The 23337-nt window shown below is 53.2% G+C and overlaps 1 protein-coding gene across 3 annotated transcripts; it reads left to right on the top strand.

Annotated features, from left to right (window-relative positions):
• The first annotated feature begins 1484 nt into the window (after positions 1–1484).
• On the top strand, positions 1485–21634 carry PTGS1 (prostaglandin-endoperoxide synthase 1). 3 transcript variants are annotated; one of them, XM_059142274.1, is made up of 12 exons: positions 1485–1617; positions 1710–1796; positions 3378–3440; positions 8104–8220; positions 8600–8740; positions 8940–9083; positions 11844–12025; positions 12137–12220; positions 13846–14092; positions 15612–15898; positions 19115–19262; positions 20511–21634. In XM_059142274.1, exons 1-12 carry the CDS (start codon positions 1611–1613, stop codon positions 20864–20866), a joined length of 1863 nt encoding a protein of 620 aa, XP_058998257.1. In that variant the 5' UTR covers positions 1485–1610; the 3' UTR covers positions 20867–21634. The 3 variants fall into 3 exon arrangements, with proteins under 3 accessions (XP_058998257.1, XP_058998259.1, XP_058998258.1); XM_059142276.1 differs by lacking the exon at positions 3378–3440; XM_059142275.1 differs by lacking the exons at positions 1485–1617; positions 1710–1796; positions 3378–3440 and adding an exon at positions 5906–6065.
• Positions 21635–23337: the final 1703 nt, after the last annotated feature.

The raw sequence follows: 23337 nt of genomic DNA, 5'->3' as shown, positions 1-23337 counted from the left end.
GTCTCAGGTTGGTCCCTGGAAGAACGGAGCCTTGAATTCGAGTCTCCAGACTCCCAGCCTCTTTCTCCCAAGGCCAGAGCCACCCAAGCGCTTTCCCCTTTGAGTCTAGAGGTTGGCTTGGGAATAAGGAGTCAGCAGAAGGGCCAGGCAGGGAAATTGCTGGGCCCAGAGCCTTAAGGGAGGGAGGACCCAGTAGCAGAAATGGGTCTCATTCAAGCTCTTCTCTCCTTTAGCACCAGAAAGCCCCCTTTTCTTTGGTACCTGGACCACTGAATCTCTACCCGGACCCCATCCCTTTTGCTGATCATCCATGACTTACGGCTCCTCACCAGGGGGCCCTGAATCTGTGGGTGGGGATGGGGTTTGTGTGTGTGTGGGGGGAAGCTTAAGCCTGTCCCAGCACCCCAGGGCCCTAGGCCCTCTCTCTGCCCCACTCCCTCCCCAGGTCTGCCCTGGCTTGCTCTGTCTCCCTGGGGCAGCTGGCTTTTGTCCCAGTGGAGCATGGGAACACCTCGGGTGGGGACATAGGAGGGGCTTTCCGGCACATCTCACCTTTCCCACCTGGCATGGTTCCCACCTTGCACCTGTGGTGCTCACCCTCCCACCCTGGGAACTGGCACAAGGACTCAGAAGTGGAGACCACAGGACAGTTCAGTATGCTGGGGAGACCAAGGGAGAAAATTCGTGGGCCAGGAGACTCTGGGTGACCTGGAGCCCATTCCTCCCCCCTGCTAGATCTGTTGCCCCAGCTATAAAATTGAGGAACCGGATGCTGGTGTTCCGGAAACTCAGCAGGTAGATAGGAGTCCAGCTAGAGTGGCAGCCGTGAAATCAGAGTTGGGAGATCTATGAAAACAGTGCCTCCCAGTAAGCCACCATTGCATCAGTAGACTTGTATGCGTGATCTCACTGCTTCTGACGTCAGTCCTCCGAGATGCTCCTTATGATTATCCCCATTTCTCAGATGAGAATACTGAAGACCAGAAAGGGTAAACACCAGGTCCCAGGTGACACAGCTGGTACGCTGTGAGTCTGAATTTGAGCTCAGGTCTCTTGGACTTGGAGCTTGGGCTCTTCATTTCTGGTAGCAGACGTTCAGGCAGACATGTGGCCTCCTAGGGCAGAGCCCCCTAGATCTGTCCTGGGGAAGCAGGTTTCCCATCCAGAAACAATTTGCAGTCCAGACACAAGGAGCAGTCGAGCTCCTTTCTTCTCTGGGGGCCAAGGCGTGTGGTTCTTTTCAGCGCTTCCAGCCTGAGATACTCTCGGTTCTGCCTTGAAGCCTTGGGTGACCTTGCACGGAATCTCTGGGCCTCAGTTTCCTATCTACCGAAATGGGCACAATTCTGGCATCACGGGGCTTCAAAGGCTCAAGTGCCTCAAGGATCTCGGGTGAAAAACCGCTTTAGTTGCAATCAGAATAATTAATAAAATATTGTGGCTAGGGCGGGAGCGGAGGAAGTGGGCGGTGTCGGGCGCGGAGGTGACAGCTGGCTGGAGAGGTGGAGCCAGGGAATGGGGAGGGGGGCGGGACGGGCCAGAGCTCCCGGGCAGAGACGCACCCCAGGAGCCGGCCGTCCGCGTCCCACACGCATCAGCCTCCTCAAACTATGAGCCGTGAGTCGGACCCTGAGGCCCCCGGGAATCCTCTTTGCTTCCTGGTGGAGCTTCGAATGCAAGGCTCAGCCCTAACCTCTCTCACTCTGCAGGGAGGAGTCGCCTGCTCCGGTTCCCGCTGCTCCTGCTGCTGCTGCTGCCGCCGCCCCAAGTCCTGCCCGTGGACCCCCAGACGCCGGGTAGGCGGCTCTCTCCTGGCTCCCCCGGGGAAGCCCCCTGTCCTGCGCCTTTGCCTGGCACCTCCCCCTGTTCTCCTCTGGGGCCGGCCCAGCTTCCCCTTTCAGCTCTAGGTGCCTGGGATGGGGGAGGGCGCTGAGGCTGCCGGTCCGAGAGGGGCTCTCTGAATACGACCCCCACCCCCATCCCGTCGCCCTGGTGTGTGGCTTTGGCTAGGGCGCTACAGGAGTTTTTTGAGGGGAAAGTGCAGACTGGGATCTCTTGCCCGGCGTGAGAAGGGACAGCCCCTCTCCAGCCCCCTCACCTGTTCTGGGCCCCTAGCTGTCCAACCCCCGCCCCAACAACCCAGCTGTTTTCTGCGGGGTCGGAGGGCCTCTTTCCCAGGAAGCAGCAGGCACCAGGAGGAAAGCCCGCTGGCAAGTTCTCTCTCTCCAGCCTCTAACTTTCTGGGGCTCCATGGAGATTCTCAGCCCCAAGGGAGAAGACCTCTCTTGGTGAGGGTCCTGGGTACACCAGCCCTTCTGGCAAAGAATGGAGGTGGAAATACATTTACAGATCTGGGTTGCTTCCCTGAGGTTTAAATCCTCTGCTATGAGGTCCCCCAAGGACAGGTCATTTAGGCTCAGGGAGGCGCCATTATTTTCTCTAGCTCCTACAGCAGATGGTGGGCTGAGGGTTTGAACTTGAATCTGTCTTACTCTAGGTACTTTGCAAGGTCTTTCCACAGAGTGCCCCCCCCCCCCCACTCCCCTGTGCCACTTCCCTGGGTGGACCCTGGTTTCATCACCCAGAAGATGATGGGGAAAGTCAGATCCTGTAAAAGTCCACCTCTCCTGCCCCCCACCATGCATGTGCCAGGTTCCTGGTGAGGGAATTCAGCTCCATCTCAGCCAGTCTCTCTCCCCTAGCTTACGGCTGGTGTGTGTATGTGTGTGTATGTGTGTGTGTGTGCGCACGCGCACGCATGCAGGTGTGTAAGGCCTGGACGCAGCTTCCTCCACCAACCTAGCTGTATGAGCCGTCCCCCTCTGGGTGTCCATTCCCATCTGTGAAATGGGGGCAAGAGAGGACAGGGGTGGGGGTGGAAAGAGGAGTCTGAGCTTTCTCTCCTGATGCGGTAGAGATCTGGGGCTCAGAGGAGAGGAGAGGAGAAAGAGGTCTGCGTGGACTGTGGATCAGACCAGGTTTCCTAGCGGAAAGCGTTGGAGTGTGTAGCGTTTGGGGAGGCCAGGAAGAGGGTGGAGGGTGCTCCAGAGTTTGGGTGGGAGCAAAGGCCCAGTAAGTGGGAAGGAGACAAAGAGGGCTCGTGTGGCCGCACTTTTCAGTTTACAAAGCCCAGTTATGGACCTCCACTTTGTGGTGGTTCCAGCAGTCCCGCCAGGGAGATGTGTCCGACCCATTCTACAGAAGGGAGAGCTGAGGCCCAGAGGGGAGAGAGCTCAGGTATTTGAGACCCCCAGCAGCAGAGCCAGGGGCTGATCAGGCTGCCCCAGTGGCTGGACTGTCAGCCCCTAGATTGGCATACCACTTCCTCTGCGGCCCCATCCAGCCCCCCAACCTCGCCCATTTCCCCCACCCCTTAGGATACAAAGGCCTGGCCCACCTGTCTTCCTCTGTGTCGTCAAATGCCCAGCAAGCCCAGCAAGGTCTGTGCCGTTTTGTTTTTGTCTTTTTGACTTATCTTTATATCATAAATGTTTAAATGGAATTATTCTTTTCACTTCACAAACATTCCCAAGGGCTTGATTTAAGATTTTGGCTGGAGCTGGAGGCAGGGAGCTGGGAGGGGCCCACCATCTCCCGGGGAGTTCGAAATGCCAACAGACTGTCCTCCGAGGGGGTCAGGGCCATGACTGAGGGACACACAGGGGTGTGTGAGGCTCGGGGGAGAAAGCAGGTCCCTATCCCGTGTGAGGAACCCAGGGGGGCTTCCTGAATGTGCTGATATCTGCCCTGGACCCTGAAGGAGGTGGTGAGTGGTGGCAAGAGGGACTTTACCATGAGGCTTTACTCTGAGACTCCGTAAGGGCTTTCTGATGGACGCAATGGCAGAGCTAAAGCCTAAATAAAGCTGGGACCTGGGGAGGCAGACGGGAGCATAGTGAGCAGTAGGACAAGAGGCAGGTGCTGGCTGGTGAGGGCCTTTGAATGTGGGTGAGGAGCCAGGACTCGGGCCCAAGGGTAAGTGGGTCGGACGGGTGACTTGGGGCTGAGACCAGAGGCCAGGCAGCCTTTCGGGAGGGCTGGCAAGAGCCAGGGGAAGAGCGGTGGTGAACTGGATGCAGGGCTTCTACTTGTCCTGCCAGTCCGTGAGGGAACTGAGGTCCATGAGGCCTGGGCCTCTGCCCGGAAAGCCAGAGCCTGTGCGTGCCCTCAGAGGTACAGCTGAGGCTGACCCCCCGGGAGATGAGGGCTGCAGACTCCCCTGGGGGCAGGAGGCAGGGGAAGACATCGCTTCTGCTTCTCATGGGGGGAGGAGATTGAGTCTGGCTGGGAGGGCAGGGCCGTGCCAGGGGCATCTAAATGCTCAAGTTCACCCAGCACCTGGACTTGGCTTAGTGTTCTCTCCTGGGCTAAGGAGATGGCACGACCTGGCAATCAGAGCTCTGTGCCAGCAAGAGGGACATGAGGCAGTTAGCCCCGGCACACGGTGGCGGACCCTGGGCTGTTCCAGGCCTCCCTGCAGCCCGCTGCCCTCGTATCTGCAGCCCCAGCTGGGTCTGAGGGCCTGGACAGGGCTTCCTCTCCCGCAGCCTCTTCCATCTGTGAGCCCAGCTCTTGGGGCCTGGTGTGGGGGCGGCTGGCCTCTCCCTGCCGACCCAGCTGGGTGTAGGGGCTGGGGCGCAGGCCTGACTAGTCAGGGTCTTTTTTTTTTTCCTCTCTTTGGCTGCCAAGTGCCTGAGCTTCTCTAAATATTATTCTTAGGGAATTTTAGCTGAGCCTCTTGCTACCCGGGGCCTCTGCATCCTGAAGGACATAGTGTTCCCCCACGGTGCCCAGAGCCCTAACTCCTGGGCAGGGGGGGGGAGGGGGGACACGTTTCCTTGCTTGAATCCTCAGAAAGTTCTGGAACCAGGCAGTACTAGATAGTCCTCATCTGTGGGAATATGGGCAGGATGAGTGGTCAGCTAACTCTGCCTGTGGGGTGCCTTGAGGATTCAGTGAGAGCAGGGTGGGGGACTCATGGTGATGCCAATAATGGAGATATGTGGAGACTGGTATGCTTGACCCAGCGTAGAGAAGAAGGGGAGGCAGGAAAGGAGGCATCTTAGAGCCTGCCTGCTCCATCCCCTTTCTGGGATATTTGGGCAAAATGAGGCCCAGGGAGTGGACGGGACTTGCCCAAAGACAGACAACCAGTAAAGGGCAGCCACTCTCTTGATCCATTTCCCCAGCACCCGCTTGGCCCCTGGCCCTGTGCTGGGACCTCGGTGGATTTGGAGCCTGTGTCTCCCCCGTTCTCTTTCTGGATCGTTTATTACACAGGGCGCCCTCCGCTGAGCCCACCACTGAGCTGGCATGAAAGCACACATGAAAAGCACTCATGAAGGGAAGCTTTTCTGTGTGAGGAGTTCCAGAGCTCTCATTGCGGCGGGGGATGGCAAACGCCATCTCTTCCCCAGATCCGGGCCTGAGAACCTCCGGGGCAAGAAGAGAGGGAAAGAGAAAGGAGTCCAGGTCTTGGTTCTGCAACTTCAAAGCTGTGGGGCTTGGGGCTGGTCTCTTGTGAGTGAACCTCACATTCCTCCTTCGTGCCCCAGGGAGTCTCCTCCATCCTCCTGGGAGCACTGGGCAGATGAAGAGTTGGGGGGCCGGGGGGGGGTCAGGGGGAGGCAGTGGGGATGAAAGGCTGTGGAGTGGTTGCTAGAGCCCCGGATTTCCTGGCAACTGTGATGGCCCAATGTGGTCAGGCTCACCCCGGGCAAGAGGCACTCAGGCTCCTCTCTGTCCACCTGGACACCCTGGGACCCCGGTGGCAGCCATTGTCCTCACTGGGGAGAGTATTTCCAGCTCCGGGCAGCTGGTGTTTATGGAAAGATCATGGAGGAGGAGGGAGGGAAAGCTGGACAGCAGGTCTGGGAGGGAGGAGCCTCCATCTGACACAGCCTCTCATGGCCAGAGAGGGATGTGGGCAGGAGCCCCGGGCAGAGCTCTAGGGCAGGAAGCGGGAAGGCTCCAGGCTAGCCCTCAGAGCCAGCCACCAGGGCTGGGAAGGTGCGGGAGGAGGAACTGGGGGAGGTATGGCCCCCTCTCCCCGGGGCCTCCTGGTGGTGAGTGGGAGCATGGAACTGGGCAAAAGACATTCAGGGGAGGTTTTCTGGAGGAGCCAAGGCATGAGCAAGGTGTGAGCTCACTGGGAGGGTCAGATGGCCCAGGAGGGGTTTGTTAGGGAAGAGCAGTGGTCTGGGCGAGGGATGGAAGATCTTATGGCTTTGAAGCTCAGGAATGGGCCACACCTCTTGAGGACCTTGGCAGAGCCCCGCTGGAATCAGGAAGGGGGAAACACTCAAGAGAAGGGCTGGGCTTTTAGCCTCGTGCCTGCTTAGTGTAGGACAGATCCATCTGTGACAGAGTGCCTCCTGTGCCAGGGTTGGGAGCCAGGCAGCGGAGGGCTCTGGGGCCTTCTGGGCAGGTGAAGTAAGCAGGTGGGCAGAGCGTCCAGGGCAGGAGGAGTCAGTGAGGAGAGTTCCAGAGCCCCGAGCTAGCTGGGGCGATTATCCGCTCCCCCTCCCTTGGCGTTTCTGGACCTGTGGCTGTGGGAGGGGAGGCCGAGTCTGCTGGGTCTGCCTGTGTCAGCTTGATAAGGCCATTCTGTCCAGCCCTCTTCCCGTCGGCCCTTTCCTCCTGCAACCCTACACGGCTCCACAGAGATGCCATTGTGGGGCCCTGGGGAGTGGCCGGGGCTTAAGCAAAACTATTTGCATGATTTGTGTGATTCTCTTCTTACTCTCTGGCACTCCTGGGTGCATGGGGTGGGGGGCGTGGGATGTGGCTGTCAGTCTCTGCCCGGGGTCATGCCCTCTATCACAGCACCCTTCTGCTGCCTGTTGCTACCCTTTGGTCCCCGGTAATCAGTTGTACAAAGACTAGGAGTTCCCTGTAATATTGGTTCTGAGTTTAGATGAGGGAATGTGTTTGCTCAAGGGAGTCTGTTGTTTTCTGTGTGAGGCCAGGGAATCAGGTCCTGCCAGGATCCAGAGGACCTGGGTCTGCAGGAGACCCTTCTCTGCTCTGTGTCCTTGGTCAAGCCTTCACCTCTCCCCATGCCTCAGTTTCCCTCACTGAGCTGTAATGAACACCAAATGAGCTCTGAGAAGTCTCTAACTCTACTGTTGAAGAATCACTCAAGCAGGGAAGGTTTGAGCAAAGGGACTGTGGTCAGCAGGACCTGTTTAGACACCAAGAGGGACTTACTGGTGGGGATTTCTCCAGGAGGCAGGAAGGTTGATGCCAGAACTCCACACACCTCCTCAGGAGATTTTTCCAACCCTAGCTCTCCTGTTTCCTTGGTCCCTGACCTTCCTCCAGATCCTAGAGCCCAGAATCCACTCTGACATGGGCCAAGGCTGGGCTGAGGCATCTGGGACTCCCCTCAAACCCATACTCTGTCTGTGGGGATCTGGGAAACTTCTTTCCTTGCTCTGGAGTGTCCAGTCAGGGGGCGGTGGGAAGGAAGTGAAGGGAAATTGGTCTAGTGGGACTTGCTGGGTGACCTGTGTGGGGTTCTGCTTGTCTGGCCTCAGTTTCCGTATCTGCAAGTGGGCATAAAGATTCCTGCTCTTCCCTCACTTCTGCAAAAATAGAGGAAAGGTGGGCGACCCTGTCCTCCTAGTGTCCAGGTACCTTGAGCTTAGGGGCTGGTGTGAGAGAACCCAGCCTTCCTTATCTCTTTTCTGAACTCCACAAACCCTGCCCTTGGTGCTGGGCTCTGACATGACCGGAAGTGAGCGCTCTAGAAGCCTGTGGCTGCAGCATCTTGTTAGTTGTTTGCTAACCTCTGGTGTCACGGTTGGGGTCTGGACTCTTCCCCTGCCCAACTCTGATGGTGGCAAGGAGGAGGGGGGACCTCCTCTGGGGGCCCAAACTTCCCTCTGGAGACTAGAGCAGGGCCCAAACAGGGTAGGGCCGGAGCCTCCTGTGCATAACTGGAACAGAGAGGACCCTGAGGTGAGCCCTGAAGTCCAGAGAGGGCCCCTGAGTGAGTGAGGACAGAGCTGTGACTTGTGGCCCCACACTTCCCCATCAGGGGCAGGACGTGGCTTGGGGGTAGCTCTAGCGTAATCTCTGATCTCTGCTTCTCCCCTGCAGTGAACCCCTGTTGTTACTACCCATGCCAGCACCAGGGGATCTGCGTCCGCTTCGGCCTTGACCGCTACCAGTGTGACTGCACCCGCACGGGCTATTCTGGCCCCAACTGCACCATCCGTGAGCCGGGCCTTCTGCCCCCACTCTTGTCCTGGCCCCCCTTGCTCCCCTGGGCTTATCTGGAGACCCCTCCCCCCTATTTCTGCCCTCACCTCCGGCCTATGCTCGGTCCTCCTTACTCGCCTGACTTTGACTTCTGACCCTCCCCCTGACCCAGCCACAGCAGAGCTCTCCCTCCCGGCCCACCTCGTGTCCTGGCTCTGCCCTCACATCTGCTTCTGGCTCTGCTCTGTCATCTCCCCCAAGCTTCCATCTTTGCCCTGCCCTGTATGTTCTGCCCGCTTCCATCTTGGCCTTGTCTCCAGTTCCTGTCTTCCACCCCGGCTCCTTCTGGTCCTGCCAGGAGGCCCCGCCTGAGTGGTTCCCACTGCCCCTGCAGCCGAGCTGTGGACCTGGCTTCGGAATTGGCTGCGACCCAGCCCCTCTTTCCTCCACTTCCTGCTGACGCACGGGCGCTGGTTCTGGGAGTTCATCAATGCCACCTTCATCCGTGATACACTCATGCGCCTGGTACTCACAGGTGGGCGGAGAGCAGAGCCCCCCGGATCTGGGGAGCAGGAAGTCCTGCCAGCACTTGGAATTCTTAGCGTTCGATAAGGACAGTGGGTGGGGAGACTATGATGCCAAATTCAACAAGCCCAACTCAAGACGAGGCAGGGAAGGGGGGGGAGAACTGGAGAGGGGAATCCCCTTGTCACCACTGTTTTCGCCCTCTGCAGCGCGTTCCAACCTTATCCCCAGCCCCCCCACCTACAACATAGCGCATGACTACATCAGCTGGGAGTCCTTCTCCAATGTGAGCTATTACACGCGTGTACTGCCCTCTGTGCCCCAAGACTGCCCCACGCCCATGGGGACCAAAGGTAATGGAGACGGGGTTAGAGGCTGGGTCTAGGGGTCACGGGAGAGGCTCTGTTCTTTTTGGGAAAAAAACGGGTGCAAGACCGATTATTGACCCATTTCCCAGATGGGTGGACCAAGGCAAGACATATGACTTATCCAGAACCACAGACAAGGACAGGGCTGGGGAATGAGGACAGGAAAGGGTGGTGGAGACTCTTGCTGATGTCATCTAGAAAGTCAGAGCACAGTCAGACTACTGCTTCCGTATTTCCAGGGTGCTTCTTTGCTTGAAACTTGTCTCCTGAATCAGCGGGATCCTGCCAGAATGGGGGTGAGGAAGGAAGGAATAATGTGCCAATTGTTGGGTGCTAACTCCCTGTTTGGTTTTTTACTGATGTAACTCTCTTGCCCTGCTTCACCAGTGTAGCTTACACATAAAGTCAGAGGTTTTTCCTTTAGTTGCCTAAGAGCCCACTTGGTCTCATTGTCAGGAGTCCTTCCTATTAAGTCCTTCTTCCTACACCATCTTGATCGCCCCCAAACCCAGGGGTTTAACTCAGTTCAGAGGCATGAAATCTGCTTCAAGTATAGAGGGGACAAAAGAGACATGGGTCCGCCACTGCCATCGCTTCCTGCCACATGGTGTCGCTGTTGAACACCTGTCCCCCGCAGCCCTGTGGTTGCGCATTTTTGCTGGCGCAGAACCTGGCATATATGTACTGAAGTCCTTCGTTGGGTCTCAGAGGCACTCTTCTGGTGGTTTGCACTCGTATGTTTACCGACTATACCTACCAGATAGCTGGGTCTTGCAGAGTTTCTGGACTCTGCCACACTTTTCAAGAACCAGTCCTAGCTCACTGTCAATCTGAGTGATGATTCCAGATTATATGGTGCAGACCACTCCCTCCAATTTACCCTCTGGTGAGTTTCCTCTGGGTGCTTGAGCTCCTTGCCTGCCAGAGGAAAGCAGTCAGCCATCTCAATCCGGAGAGGTTCTTTTGATCTTGAACCTTCAACATTGGGCCTCACTTGAGGTATTATGAAAGGATGTCTTTACCAAAACACATTGCATACTGACTCATCTGACATTGCCAAAATTAAGGAAGGAAGCCTTTTTTTGTTGTTTTTATAAAGATTTTATTTATTGTGGTGCCTGACTGAGTGACTCAGTCGTTAAGCGACTGCCTTTGGCTCAAGTCATGATCCCAGCCTCCTGGAATTGAACCCTGCACTGGGCTCCCTATTCAGCGGGAAGCCTGCTTCTCCCTCTCCCACTCCCCCTGCTTGTGTTCCCTCTCTCACTGTGTCTCTCTGTCAATAAATAAATAAATAAATAAATAAAATATTATATATTATATAATATTATATATAATATAATAATAAATAAATAAAATAATAAATAAATAAAATCTAAAAAAAGAGAATTTTATTTACTTATTTGAGAGAGAAAGTGTGAATGACAATGAGCATAAGTGGTGGGGGAGGGGTAGAGAGAGAGGGAGAAGCAGACTCCCTGCTGAGCAGGGAGCCCGACATGGGGCTCGATCCCAGGACCTCAAGATCATGACCTGAGCCAAAGGCAGATGCTTAACTGACTGGAGCCAGCCAGGCGCCCCAAGGAAGGCTCTTTTTTTTTTTTTTTTTAAAGATATTATTTATTTATTTGACAGAGAGAGAGATCACGAATAGGCAGAGGCAGAGAGAGAGAGAGAGAGAGGAGGAAGCAGGCTCCCTTCTGAGCAGAGAGCCAGATTCGGGACTCGATTCCAGGACCATGTGATCATGACCTGAGTCAAAGGCAGAGGCTTTAACCCACTGAACCACCCAGGTGCCCCTCAGGGAAGGCTCTTAATACTTATCCTCATGATGACAAACACCTGTTTCAAGATGACCTGTTGTTTCTACCCCAGACAGAAAGACTGGGATCTTTTAAAATAGGCTGGCGAACTCCAGCCCACAGCCCAAGTCCAGTCCATTCCCTGTTTCATGAATAAAGTTTTATTAGAACTTCGTACACTCATTTGTTTAGGTCTCATCTAGGACTGTTTTCCTGCTAAAACAGCAAAGCAGGGTAGAAGGGAACAGAGATCATATGCTGGCAAAGCCTAAAATATTGACTCTCTGGCTTTTTACAGAAAAAGTTTGGAAGTTCGCAGATCTTTGATTTATAAGACCCTATCTCATCAGTTCTCAGTCATGTTCACACTATCTCATGCACTCCTCAAAATACTACATAAAATAGGTATCATTTGCCCTATTTTACAGATGAAGACTTGGAAGCTCAGAGACATGAAATGAATTCTTCATGTTCACACAGTCAGCAGGTGGCTACCCGGTCTCAAACATAGGCTACCTTTGCTCAAGGGCCAGGGAGTCCAAGTTTGTTCCTTCCTCCATTCCTCTGTTCATTCCTTCCTTCTTGGTTTACTTACTTTTCTTTCTCCTTTCTTTTTGGTTAACTTTTTCAAAGTTGCAAACACGCACGGAAGTTGAGATGTTTCCCTCTCTTCCACACATACCCATAATTTGCCTATCTTATTTCATCTACCCCTCTTACTTTTTATGGAGTATTTTGAAGCCAATTCCTAATATCATGCTGTTTCACCTGTAAATACTTCTAGGGTCTTTTGGTAGAGAAGGTGCAAGGGGCCATCCGGTAGGAGGGAAGGCTGTTCTGGGATTCCTGTGTAGACCGGTTTGGTCCGGTAAGCCCAGAAGGCCCTGGGGTGGGGAGATTGAGGCAGGAGGCAGCTACTGCCCCTTCCCACCTCCCCAACCAGGGAAGAAGGAGTTGCCAGATGCCCAGCTCCTGGGCCATCGCTTCCTGCTCAGGAGGAAGTTCATACCTGACCCCCAAGGCACCAACCTCATGTTCGCCTTCTTTGCACAACACTTCACCCATCAGTTCTTCAAAACTTCTGGCAAGATGGGTCCTGGCTTCACCAAGGCCTTGGGCCATGGGGTGAGTACCTAGGAGGGGCTCAGGACCTCTCTGGACCTAACTTAGCATGTGCAGGTCATTGCTGCTGAGGTAGCACCTGGTGATCTGAGTGGACTCTCTTTCTCTCCTCAGGTAGATCTTGGCCACATTTATGGGGACAACCTTGAACGTCAGTATCAGCTGCGGCTCTTTAAGGATGGGAAACTCAAGTACCAGGTAGCGCTGGGCTTGTGGACAGGTGGTGGGGGAGGCCTCCTGTGGTCTTCCCTGGCAGGGGCTGTCGGGGGCCCTGAGTGGTGGCCTAGGAGGCCAGTTGCAGGAGCTGGAGGTGTGAACCCTGGAAGAAGGTGCCAGGCAGGAGAAGACATGACCTCTCATGTTATCCTGGGAGGTAGATTTGGGCCTTGGTAGGAGAGGGACCGTTGCCCTCTGCAGATATACACTGAATTTTCCCACCATATCATTTGGATACTATCATGCGCCTGGCGCAGGTGTCTGAGCAGTGACCATGACAGTTAATGGGCCCTGACCTTCAGGCCCATCAGGAGCCTCACCCAAACACCAGGGTGCCAGCTTCTGTCTGCGCTAGCACTAGAAACACAATGGGAACAACATAGGTCATTAAAATTTCGCTGGTGACCACCTTAAAAAAGGTAAAAAGAAACAGGTGAAATTGATTTCAGTAATATATTTTATTTAACCCCATGTATAGCCAGAAGATGATCATTTCAATGTGGAATCAATACAGGAATCATTAATACAATAATCTCACTTTTTTTTTCCATGCTAGATCTTCAAAATCTGACCTATATTTTATAGTCACAGCACATTTCAGTTGAAAAAGTTTCCAACTCTTCATCGGAGATATCCGATCTGTGGATTTCATAAAGTTACAGCTGAAAAGTAGATTCATGTGCCCAGGTTGTTCTGAGCACAGTTGATGGTTTTCCAGCTGCTGAAGGCTCGGTTTTAAAGACTGAAATCTACATTAAGTAAAGTTGCAGATTAAGGTCTTCACTCACACCCACACCTTTCTAGGGCTCAGCAGCTCTGCGTGACTAACGGAGACCATATTGGGCCACACAAATCTAAACAATGCAAAGCCCGAGCAAAAAGGGCACAGCTGAACCTTTAAGGCAAAGAACGGTTCTTGGCATGTTGTTCCCCCCCTTCCCAAATGAAAAAGCTGCCATATTTGGAGACTTCTCACACACTAGGGAGAAGCCACGAGAGTGATCAGAGATTGGGGCAGTCGGAAGGTCAGATAAAGCAAGAGCAGCGGGAAGGAAGGATGGGGCGGAGTTCAGGAGGCCAGGAGGGGGAAAAGGGGTTTCCAGGCGGGCAGTGCCTGGAGTTGGAGAAGAGCAGGAGCTCTTCTCATTCAGGAGCGTGGCCCCTGAATGAATGCTGGTGAGGGTGGAGAACACCTGTGGGGCGTGTTTAGGATTTCAGCCAAGGGCAGAGAGAGGACTTAGAAGGGTTTAAAGCCAGGGCATGAGACTAACTTTGGGTTTTTGAAAGGATTCCTCTGGCTGCGGTCCTGGGACTGGACTGCCTGGGGGGCAAGGGTCGACAGAGGGAGCCACTGCCGAGAGGGGTCAGCATGGAGGGGAGGGTGGGTGAGACGTGGGTGGGGCAGTGGGATCGAGGGAAAGGGACCCGTCCTAACGTCCTAAGAAAGACTTAGGAACTAGAATCAGAATCAGACCATCTTGGTTAGGGAGGCTGGGCAGTTGCTCTGGGTGTTCCGGGAGCTGTAAGTAGGGAGGGTGCCAGCGGCAGGTGCAGGTCGCCTGCACACGCACCCTGTCTGCAGGTTGTCAGGTGGCCCCGTCCCACAGGTGCTGGATGGAGAAATGTACCCGCCATCAGTGGAGGAGGCGCCTGTGCTGATGCACTACCCACGGGGCATTCCGCCCCAGAGCCAGATGGCTGTGGGCCAGGAGGTGTTTGGGCTGCTTCCCGGGCTCATGCTCTATGCCACGATCTGGCTGCGTGAACACAACCGCGTGTGTGACCTGCTGAAGGCCGAGCACCCCACCTGGCCTGATGAGCAACTCTTCCAGACGGCCCGCCTCATCCTCATCGGTGAGGACTCGAGCCCATGCCTGTCCTGGAAGGTCATGCCCTCTGTCCCGAAGAGCAGGTGCTGAGGGGCTGGGGAGGAGAGAGAGCTGGGATTAGGACCCAGGCTCCTCTGCTTTTCTAGCAATTAGATCTTGACCAGGCCCCTTCTGCTGTGTGAGCCTCAGTTTCCAAATCTGGATATTAGGTATAATGTAGGTTGTAAGGATTTGTTGGGATCTGATAAGCACTGAGCATGTAGGAGGCCTTCGGAGAATGGGTGGCCGTGATGGTTCATCATTAGTGGAGTGACTTGCCGCAGAGTTGATCAGGTACCCCACTCTGTTTCCCCGTCTCCTGCCCCAGGGGCACACAGCGACATCCCCAGCTTGTGCATGTCAGACTCCAGCCGGTCCACCTTCAGGAAGCCTTATGTTTCTGCCCTGCCTGTGTCTGTCTTCTCAAAGTTTGGAGCTTCTGGGTGACTCAGGGACAGGATATTTTTGTGTCCCCTACGGGGGCGAGTCTGCAGCCTAAAATGTCAGATGGTTTCCTGCCTGGGAGCTTGGTCTCTGACACTCCTGGCCAGACCGTGTTCATTCTGAGTCACCAGTGATCCCTTTCCCTTGCCCCTGGGCATCACTGGGCATGGCTGGTCCCAATTATATTGCCTGATTCACTAGAGCCTGGATGAGCCAGGCATCAGAGATAGGAACAGCCTGAGGAAGGAGAAGGGGCTGGTTCTGAAGCCCCAGCATTTCAGAGACTTTGATCAGAGAGGGCAAGGCTGTGGCTGGAGACTGTCCGGCATATAGCCTGGAGTGGAAACTGTGGCCAAAGGGGATGAACCTGTATATCCAGGGCTTTGGTTAATTCTCCCCAACAACCTTACTAATCAGATACGATTGCCCTTGTTGCGAAAATTAAGATTCAGCGAGGTTCAGTGAACTCTCCAAGGCTGCTCAGCAGAGGGAGATTTGAGACAGGCCCTGGCTGCGCTGGGAGCTCCTTCCTGAGCTGGAGAGGGGTCCACACGCCTACACTTAGCACTCCTCCTTTCCGCTTGCATGTGGTCATACTCCCAATTATGCCGGGCCCTGGGCCAAGCAGCTGCTGTCCACTCTTCCCAACGGCCTCAACCGTAGTGTCGTCACACACATTGTACAGAGCAGGAAGGTGAGGTTCAGACAGATGAGGTGACACAGCCCAGGCTTGGCGGGGGCGGGGAGGGGCGGCTGGAAATGGTGACACCAGGCTCTGGACCTTGCTGATGGCAAGTCTCATGGCTCCAGATCAATTTGCCAGAAGTCAGTTCGTCTCAGAGCTAATTGGCTGAAATCACCAGTTTCTTTTCCTAACTAGATAACCCGTTTTCATTCTGTTACGGAATGTTGGTCTGTTTCTTCCCTGGCTCTTTGTGCTGTAGCTGGTTACCGGGAGGGCAGGGGAAAAGCTATTCCTGAGAATTCTGATATGTAAGAACATACAGTGGCCCGGTCCCTGTGACACGGTCCCTGACACGTGTCCCAATCCTCCCTCCCAGGGGAGACCATCAAGATTGTGATTGAGGAGTACGTGCAACAGTTGAGCGGCTACTTCCTGCGGCTGAAGTTTGACCCGGAACTGCTGTTCAGCTCCCAGTTCCAGTACCGCAACCGCATCGCCATGGAGTTCAACCAGCTCTACCACTGGCACCCGCTCATGCCCGACTCCTTCCAGGTGGGCCCCCAGGAGTACAGCTACGAGCAGTTCCTGTTCAACACCTCCATGCTCGTGGACTATGGGGTCGAGGCCCTGGTGGACGCCTTCTCTCGCCAAAGCGCTGGCCGGGTGAGCCTCTGCGGAGTGTGGGGAGGGCAGGTGGGCGTGGGGAGGGGACAGACCTGGACCCAATCCCAGTGTTCTTCTCCGTTCCGTGGGGCTGGTAGCCTCTGATGCTCCTTCCTCTGTTCCTTTACTCCTCTTGTTCTTTTCTCCATTCCTCTGTACCAGGTGCTGGGGATAGAGTGTCAAGCAAGATCCGACGTGGTTCTAGGGTCCTTGTCCCTTTGGCACTGACACCCTGGGGAGGAACTGTAGTCCCACAACAGCTAACATCATGGGAGCACTTGCTCTGTGTCAGGCGCTGGGCCAGGTGCTTTTCTGATATTATCAGAATTATGAGGGCACATGGAGAGCCACAGTCCAGAGAGCCATCGGGGCTCTGGGTACTTGGGGAGGAGGCTTGGGTTCCAGAGTTGAGAGCTGTAGATAAGGAAGTGAGGTCTGAGCAGAGATCCAAAGGGTGGATAGAGCTCTCCCAGGGAAAGCGGTAGTGTCGATGACTGGGGATGATCGTGCTCTGGGGGAGGGGATAGCGTGGCGAGGGCCTGGAGGTCAGAGGGCATGGCAATTTGAGGACCATGAAGACATTCAGGGTTTGGTAATACGTGTGAAAGTGTCTTCACACAGTAGGTCTTTATTGAATTACAGGCCTCTGTTATGGACTGAATTGTCCCCACCCCCTACTCTATGTTTGAAGTCTTAACAACCAGTGCCTCAGAATATGACATATTTGGAGACAGGGCCTTTGTAGAGGTGATTACAGTTAAATGAGGTCCGAGGGTGGGCGCCTACAATGACTGGTGTCCTTATAAGAGGAGATTAGGGTATAGATGTGCAGAGTGGGAAGACTTAGGGAGAAGAGGGCCACTAATGAGCCAAGGATAGAGATCTCTGAATGAAACTCCCCCTTGCTGACACCTTGATCTTGGACTTCTGGCTTCCAGACTGTGATGAAATAAATTTCCATTGTTTAGGCCACCCAGGCTGTGATATTTTGTTATGGCCACCCTAGCAAATGAAAAGAGCCCTTTCCCTGGAATTTCTAAACAGCTCCTTCCTAAATCTCCCCTCCCCCATGCTTCGAAGCCACTGTCTCCTCTGTCTCAGCTCCCCTCACCCCTGCTTCTCTCTGATCCTTGTTCCCAAGCCCTACTATCATGACACTGTGGCACCACATGGATTTAGGTTTGCCACTGGTAATTTGACTGGAATTAGCATGTGCTGCTACCAGTGGGCAGCTGCTGGCTGGTTTATGGCCTCTGTTCTCCGTGGGGGCACAGACATGAACAGAGATGGTAGATTTGTGTTGGACTGTATGGGCATTTTCAAGGAACAGCCATTACGCTGTGTGAAAAGTCCCGGTGTCGTACTTGGCCCAAGACAGAAGGGCGACAGAAATGTGTCGGCTCTCAGGATGTTCAAGAGAGCATGAGAAGTGACAAAACAAGGCCTCCCCTGATGATCGCCACACATGGCTGCCATCTTAGGGGTTGCCGTGGGACCAACACTGTGCTAACTGCTTTGCGTACTCTATCTGGCTCATTCCCCACAACAATATCAGGTGGGTGCTCTTACCTTCCCCATTTTTGCATATGATGCAACTGAAACAAGTAATTTGCCCAAGGTCCCTGCCTTAGTTTCCCAGGGCTGCCATAACAAAGGACCACAAGCTGAGGTTATTTTATTATTTCACTTTCCTGGAGGTTAGAATAGGTGTGGGCAGGGCTGTGCTCTCTCCGAAGGCTCCTGGTGAGCAGCTGTTCCATGCCATTGTCTTAGCTCCTGCTGGCTACTGGCAATCCTCTTAGACACATCACTCCACTATGGAGTCTCCCTGAGTCTCATTTTCTCTATTAGGACACCAGTTATTGGGTCAGGATCCATGTAAGGAACTATGATCTCATCTTCACTTGATGACATCTCTTGCCAAATGAGGTCACATTCACAGGTGCTGGGGGTTAAGACTTCACCATATCTCGGGGGGGGGCCCACAAATCAAACCACAATGGTCCCACATCTTGTAAATGGCAGAGCTGTTTATTTAAGCTTTGTGTGTATACACTATGGTTTTCATGGCAAGATTTCAGCTCCCTCCCTGCTAGTTTATGACTGCTCCCCACCCTGGAGTCTTGGCAGAAGGAAGGAAAACCAAGAGTCTTAGTCACCTATGTTCCCAGGAGTGGATTTATCTGGAATGAATGGAGTGACGTGATACTGTGTGTTCCTACCATCTGGCTCTGAAGTTCTCTTTCCTAATGGTGGTTGGTTAATAGTGGTTCACTTTTCTTTTTTAATCTTTATTGTGTTATGTTAGTCACCATAAAATACATCATTAGTTTTTGATGCAGTGTTCCAAGATTCATTGTTAATGTACAACACCCAGTGCTCCGTGCGATACATGCCCTCCTTAGTACCCACCACTAGGTTCACCCCATATATACAATAGAATATTATTCCTCAGCCATCAGAAACAATGGATACCCAACTTTTGCCTCAACATGGTTGGGACTGGAGGAGATTATGCTGAGTGAAATAAGTCAAGCAGAGAAAGTCAATTATCATATGGTTTCACTTACTTGTGGAACATAAGGAATAGTGGTTCACTTTTTAATTACTAAATTTTTGTTGACTATGATATAGGGAATGAAAACCAACATCAAAACACTCTTTAGCAGGACCCCCTTAAAAGATAAAGCATCTGTATTCTTTGGTAAGAATGGATTTGGAGAATGCCATAAAATTTCAGCCCCCCAAACTAATATCCGTCCATCCTTTTGTTGCTCATTTGCTGCCTCAGAAGCCCTTCTATCCTTCCAAATTTCACTTCCAGAGCCAGAATGCCCTTCCCCTCTGCTTGAGCTCCTGGCTGGTGCCATGCTGGCCATCTTTTTTTATGGAATCCAAGTTGCTGAACCCAATAGTTGCAGAACCTTCTGTATCGGGATGTTGGGATTCTCACCTAGATGCAAAGGGTTGGGGAACAGTGTGGCCGGTGAGCCACTGGAGAGGTCTTCCTGGCCCACTGCCACTTTAATGATGAGAATGTGAAGACTCAGGGGTGTCCCTGAGAAGGCATGACAGCAGCAGAGCTGGGGCTGGGTCCCCCAACATGGTGACTGCTGGGCGCAGCCATGTTCTGTCTGTGCCTGGACAGACCCGATCTCCTCCCCCAGCACAGCGTGGCCTTACTCTCAGACTGCAGCTATGTTTATGTCTTGGCAGATTGGCGGGGGCAGAAACATAGACCACCACGTCCTGCACGTGGCTGTGGAGGCCATCAAGGAATCCCGAGAGCTGCGGCTGCAGCCCTTCAATGAGTACCGCAAGAGGTTTGGCATGAGGCCCTACACGTCCTTCCAGGAGCTCACAGGTGAGCTGCTGTTCCCGGAGGGGGCGTGGTGATACCTCCCCAGCGCTGTGACCACGGGGGGTCACGAGAGGTGTGTAAGCGCCATGCTTGGGGGGCTGGTATGAGGGTGGTGAGGGGAGAAAATGACCCGGTTGGGGAAAGAAAGTGACTTCTCAGCTGGGTTTGAAGGAGATAAATAGGGATTTTCTGGGTGGAGAATAGGGGGGAAAGGATTCTAGGAAGAACAGAAAGTACAAAGGTACAGAGGTCATAAGGCATGAGCCTGTTGGGGAGAACAGTGGTGGGTATGGCTGGAGCAAGGTGCTTCTGTGTGGGGAGGGTGGGGGTGGGGATGGGCACTTGGCGCCCAACTGTGGATTCTATGTGAAAGAATTTGGGTTTTATTCTACCTAGTGGTTCCTAAATACATACTTATGGACCAGCTGCCTAAGAATCATTCGAAAACTGATTAGAAATAGCAAATCCCAGATCTCTGCCCCTGAGGTTCTGATTCTGTAGGCCTGCATGGTGCCCAAGAGTCATGTAGGTGTCTGTGTATAATATATATACTATGTTCTTTTCTTTTCAAAGAAGATTCCAGCTGTTGGGCAGCCAAGAGTTTGGGAATCCTTGTTGCAAACCATGGAAGGGTTTGAGCAGGGTATAATGTGACCTGAGTCCTAGTGCCTTATAGAGGGTGGGTTGGAGGAAATGGGTAGGGAAGCTCTGTGTCTGTCCCCTTTGGTCACTGTCTGTCAACATGTGGGTCTCACTGAGCGGGAAATGAGTTTCCCATAATTTGGTCACTCTTTAATCTCCCGTGACAGTCCAGAGGGGGAAAAGGATGCTGTAACTAAATCTCTCTGTGAGCTTGGACAGGTTACATGATATCTCTGAGTCCCAGCAGAAGGAAGGGACTTGAACCAGCTTTCCTTCTTGAAATCTGCCTGAAGCAAGATGAATAGTGTGTCCCTGTTGTCACCACCAGGCAGTCAGGTCACCGAGAAGAGAGATGAGTTGTTTCAGGTCACATGCTGTCTGGTGGCTGATCCAGGCCCTCCGTGTCTTCTTTAGCAGCACATTTCTTCCCTAGATCAGCCCTGGAGAAGGGTCATTCAGCCAGGCCGGATGTTAGGGCATGTGATCAATCATTCAATTGTTCTCCTTAAGTCCCATATTCTCCCCAGAAAAAGGTAGGCCTAGAAGCTTCCCTCTCCACATTGACCTTAACAGTGCCATGTCTCTGACTCTAGCTTCCCCTTCTTTTAGGGGAGACGGAGATTGCAGCAGAGTTGGAGGAGCTGTATGGAGACATCGATGCCTTGGAGTTCTACCCAGGGCTGCTTCTGGAGAAGTGCCATCCCAACTCCATCTTTGGGGAGAGTATGATAGAAATTGGGGCTCCCTTTTCCCTCAAGGGCCTCCTAGGGAATCCCATCTGCTCTCCAGAGTACTGGAAGCCGAGCACCTTTGGTGGTGAGATGGGCTTCAATATGGTCAAGACAGCTACACTGAAGAAGCTGGTCTGCCTCAACACCAAGACTTGTCCCTATGTTTCTTTCCACGTGCCTGACCCCCACCAGGATGATGGGCCTGGCGTGGAGCGGCCGTCCACAGAGCTCTGAAGGGGCAGAGCAGCAGCTGGAGGGTGGATTTTGTGTTCATCATCCCAGAATGCTGAGACCGGGGTTGATAGTCTCAAAAGTTGGGTCTTTGGTTTGTCATTGAGAGTATCAAGGTGGACCTTTAGAACTTTGTGTCTCTCACCCATTACCTGGAATATCGTGGTCTTGTTGTTATTCTAGAATGCTGAATTCCTGGTGGACCATTTAGAGTGTTAGGAGGGATTCTTCTTTGGCATGCCAGAACATGGGGTTCCTGGCTAACAACCTAGAATATCACATTTCTGGTTGACTTGGGACATATGCATTCTAAAATGTGGAGTTCCTGACGAAATCATCTAGAAAGGTAGGGGATTCTTATTTTGCATTCTGGAATTCTGGGTAGCCCTCCAGAATGTTGATTTTCTGATTGGCAGTTCAGAATGTTGTGCTGATCCTTGCTGTTCCAGAACAGAGGCTGGTAGGCCAGCTCAGTCTTGATCTGAATGCCTAGAATGTTAATTTGATTCATTTTCCTGTTTAGTGAGATATCCACAAAGCAGGAGAACCTATGATCTAACGAGAATCCATTGCCCACATCTGTACCTGCACCAAGGGGGCAAGAGGGCTGGGTGTTCTTGGGACCCTGACTTAGACCCTGGACTAAGGAGATAAAGAGCACAGGTGGGCTTTTCCCAGGCCATTGGTTGAAAGCCACCAGAACTGTCACCATCTTTGTCTTGACTCGTGGCAGCTGTTTCTCATGAAGCTAATAAAATTCTTTTTTTCAAATTGCCTGCTCTGTATTGCTTTTCATCCCCTTGCCAGAAGCAGAGGTGACACCGGAGTGGCCCCACTCCTAGCTGCAAGCTCGACATGCTGGGGGTTGCAGCATGAGACCTTCTGCTGCCCTGGAACATGTCATCGCCTAGCCTTTCTATCACTGGTGCTCCACTTCCTGACGTGGGTCAGGCATGTCCTTCACAGGCTGCTCTCCTAAAATATACACCAGGGGACAGACTCTTCGATCCCCACCATCTGGTTAAAGCAATTTCCTCCCTTACAAAGCATACAAGGGCAGAGAGGAGGGGTCTCTAGAGAGGAGGGCACTTACAGTGTGTCAGTTTTCCACATTTAATTCTCATTTATCCTCGCCCAAGAGCATAAAGTATGTGGTATGATCCCTGTTTCAAAAATGAGGGAGCTGAGACTCAGGATGGTCCAGCAACATGCCCCACAGGTGCCAGAGCCAGGCCAGGACCTGGGTCTGGCTGGATCTGGGGTTCTGCTCTTCCCCGATCTGGCTTCCTCTTGCTTCCTGATTTGACTCAGTTCCAGGCCTGATCTTGCCTCTCTGACTCAGGGTCAGAGAGAGAGATGGGATATAGCTCTTACATGCTATTCTTTCATTCACAAATATTTATTTTGCCAAGTGCTTTCTCTACACCAGTCATTGTTACAAGCTTGGGGCTATAGCGGTGAGTGAGTGAGACAGACAAGACTTCCGTCTGTGTGGAGCTCACGTTCCAGTGTGGGTAGAGCAGATGAGAAACAACACAACAATGAAATAAGACAAAGACAGGGTGAGTGTGCTTTGCCTTCTAACCCATACTAGTCTGCCCTCCTCCTGCTTGGCCCCTGAGACCCGAGACCCTAGTCCAGCCACACAGACTACCCCCCTGGCCACCCCATAGCAGCCAGGAGAAGACAGGTCAGAGGGGAAAGGTAAGAGTTTGGGAAAGTTCCTTCACGCTTCCTACTTGGCACTTACATTTCCTTAGGTAGAATAATGGCCCAGAAGCAATGAGGAAAATGGGATGTAGGCTGAGGGTCCCTGGGGCTGGGGTTCCTGTCTTAAAGACCAGAAAAGCCTTGTTTCTCCTTGGTTGGCTGGGGACTCCTTCTGCCATTCCTTCCTGGCCCTGTTGAATGCAGAGAATGCAATCCTTCTCAGCTCTGCCAGTTGCTCTGCTGATCACAGATGCTTTGGCTGCTGGGGGTGGCCATGGAGTGGCTGTCTCGTCCTTGCTTGCCTGGTATCGATTTCCCCTCTTGGCTAATACCCCTACTTGGCCTGAGAATCCTCTCCCTCTCATTAATGCCAGTCTTGGTGATTCCTTTAGGGGCCCTCTCATGGCCAGGGGGCAGGTCTATGAATCAGTCCAATCAGACACCCTGTCCTCATACACTGGCCACTGAGTGGAGGTGCGTGGAGATTGAAATGGCCGACTGATTCATCCTGACAGCTGGGCTCGGAAAAGATTGCTCTTTAGTTCCTGCTTCTGAGGTCCCTGGGGAAGCCTGGGTTCCTGCCCTTCTCAAGACCTTAGCTTTTCCTTCCATCCTGGAGGCTGCTCTGTGAATTCCTCTTTCACTTAAGTTGGTCAGAGTTGGTGCCTTAATGGCTGTTGGCCCAAGATGACAAGAGCACTAGATGGTCTGAAAGGAATTTTAATCAAGGGAGACACAATTGGGCCAGTGTTTAAGAAAGAGCC

Source organism: Mustela lutreola, chromosome 12 (genome assembly GCF_030435805.1).
Source record: "Mustela lutreola isolate mMusLut2 chromosome 12, mMusLut2.pri, whole genome shotgun sequence".
NCBI classification, from domain to species: domain Eukaryota; kingdom Metazoa; phylum Chordata; class Mammalia; order Carnivora; family Mustelidae; genus Mustela; species Mustela lutreola.
This window is presented reverse-complemented; position numbering and strand designations above follow the sequence as displayed.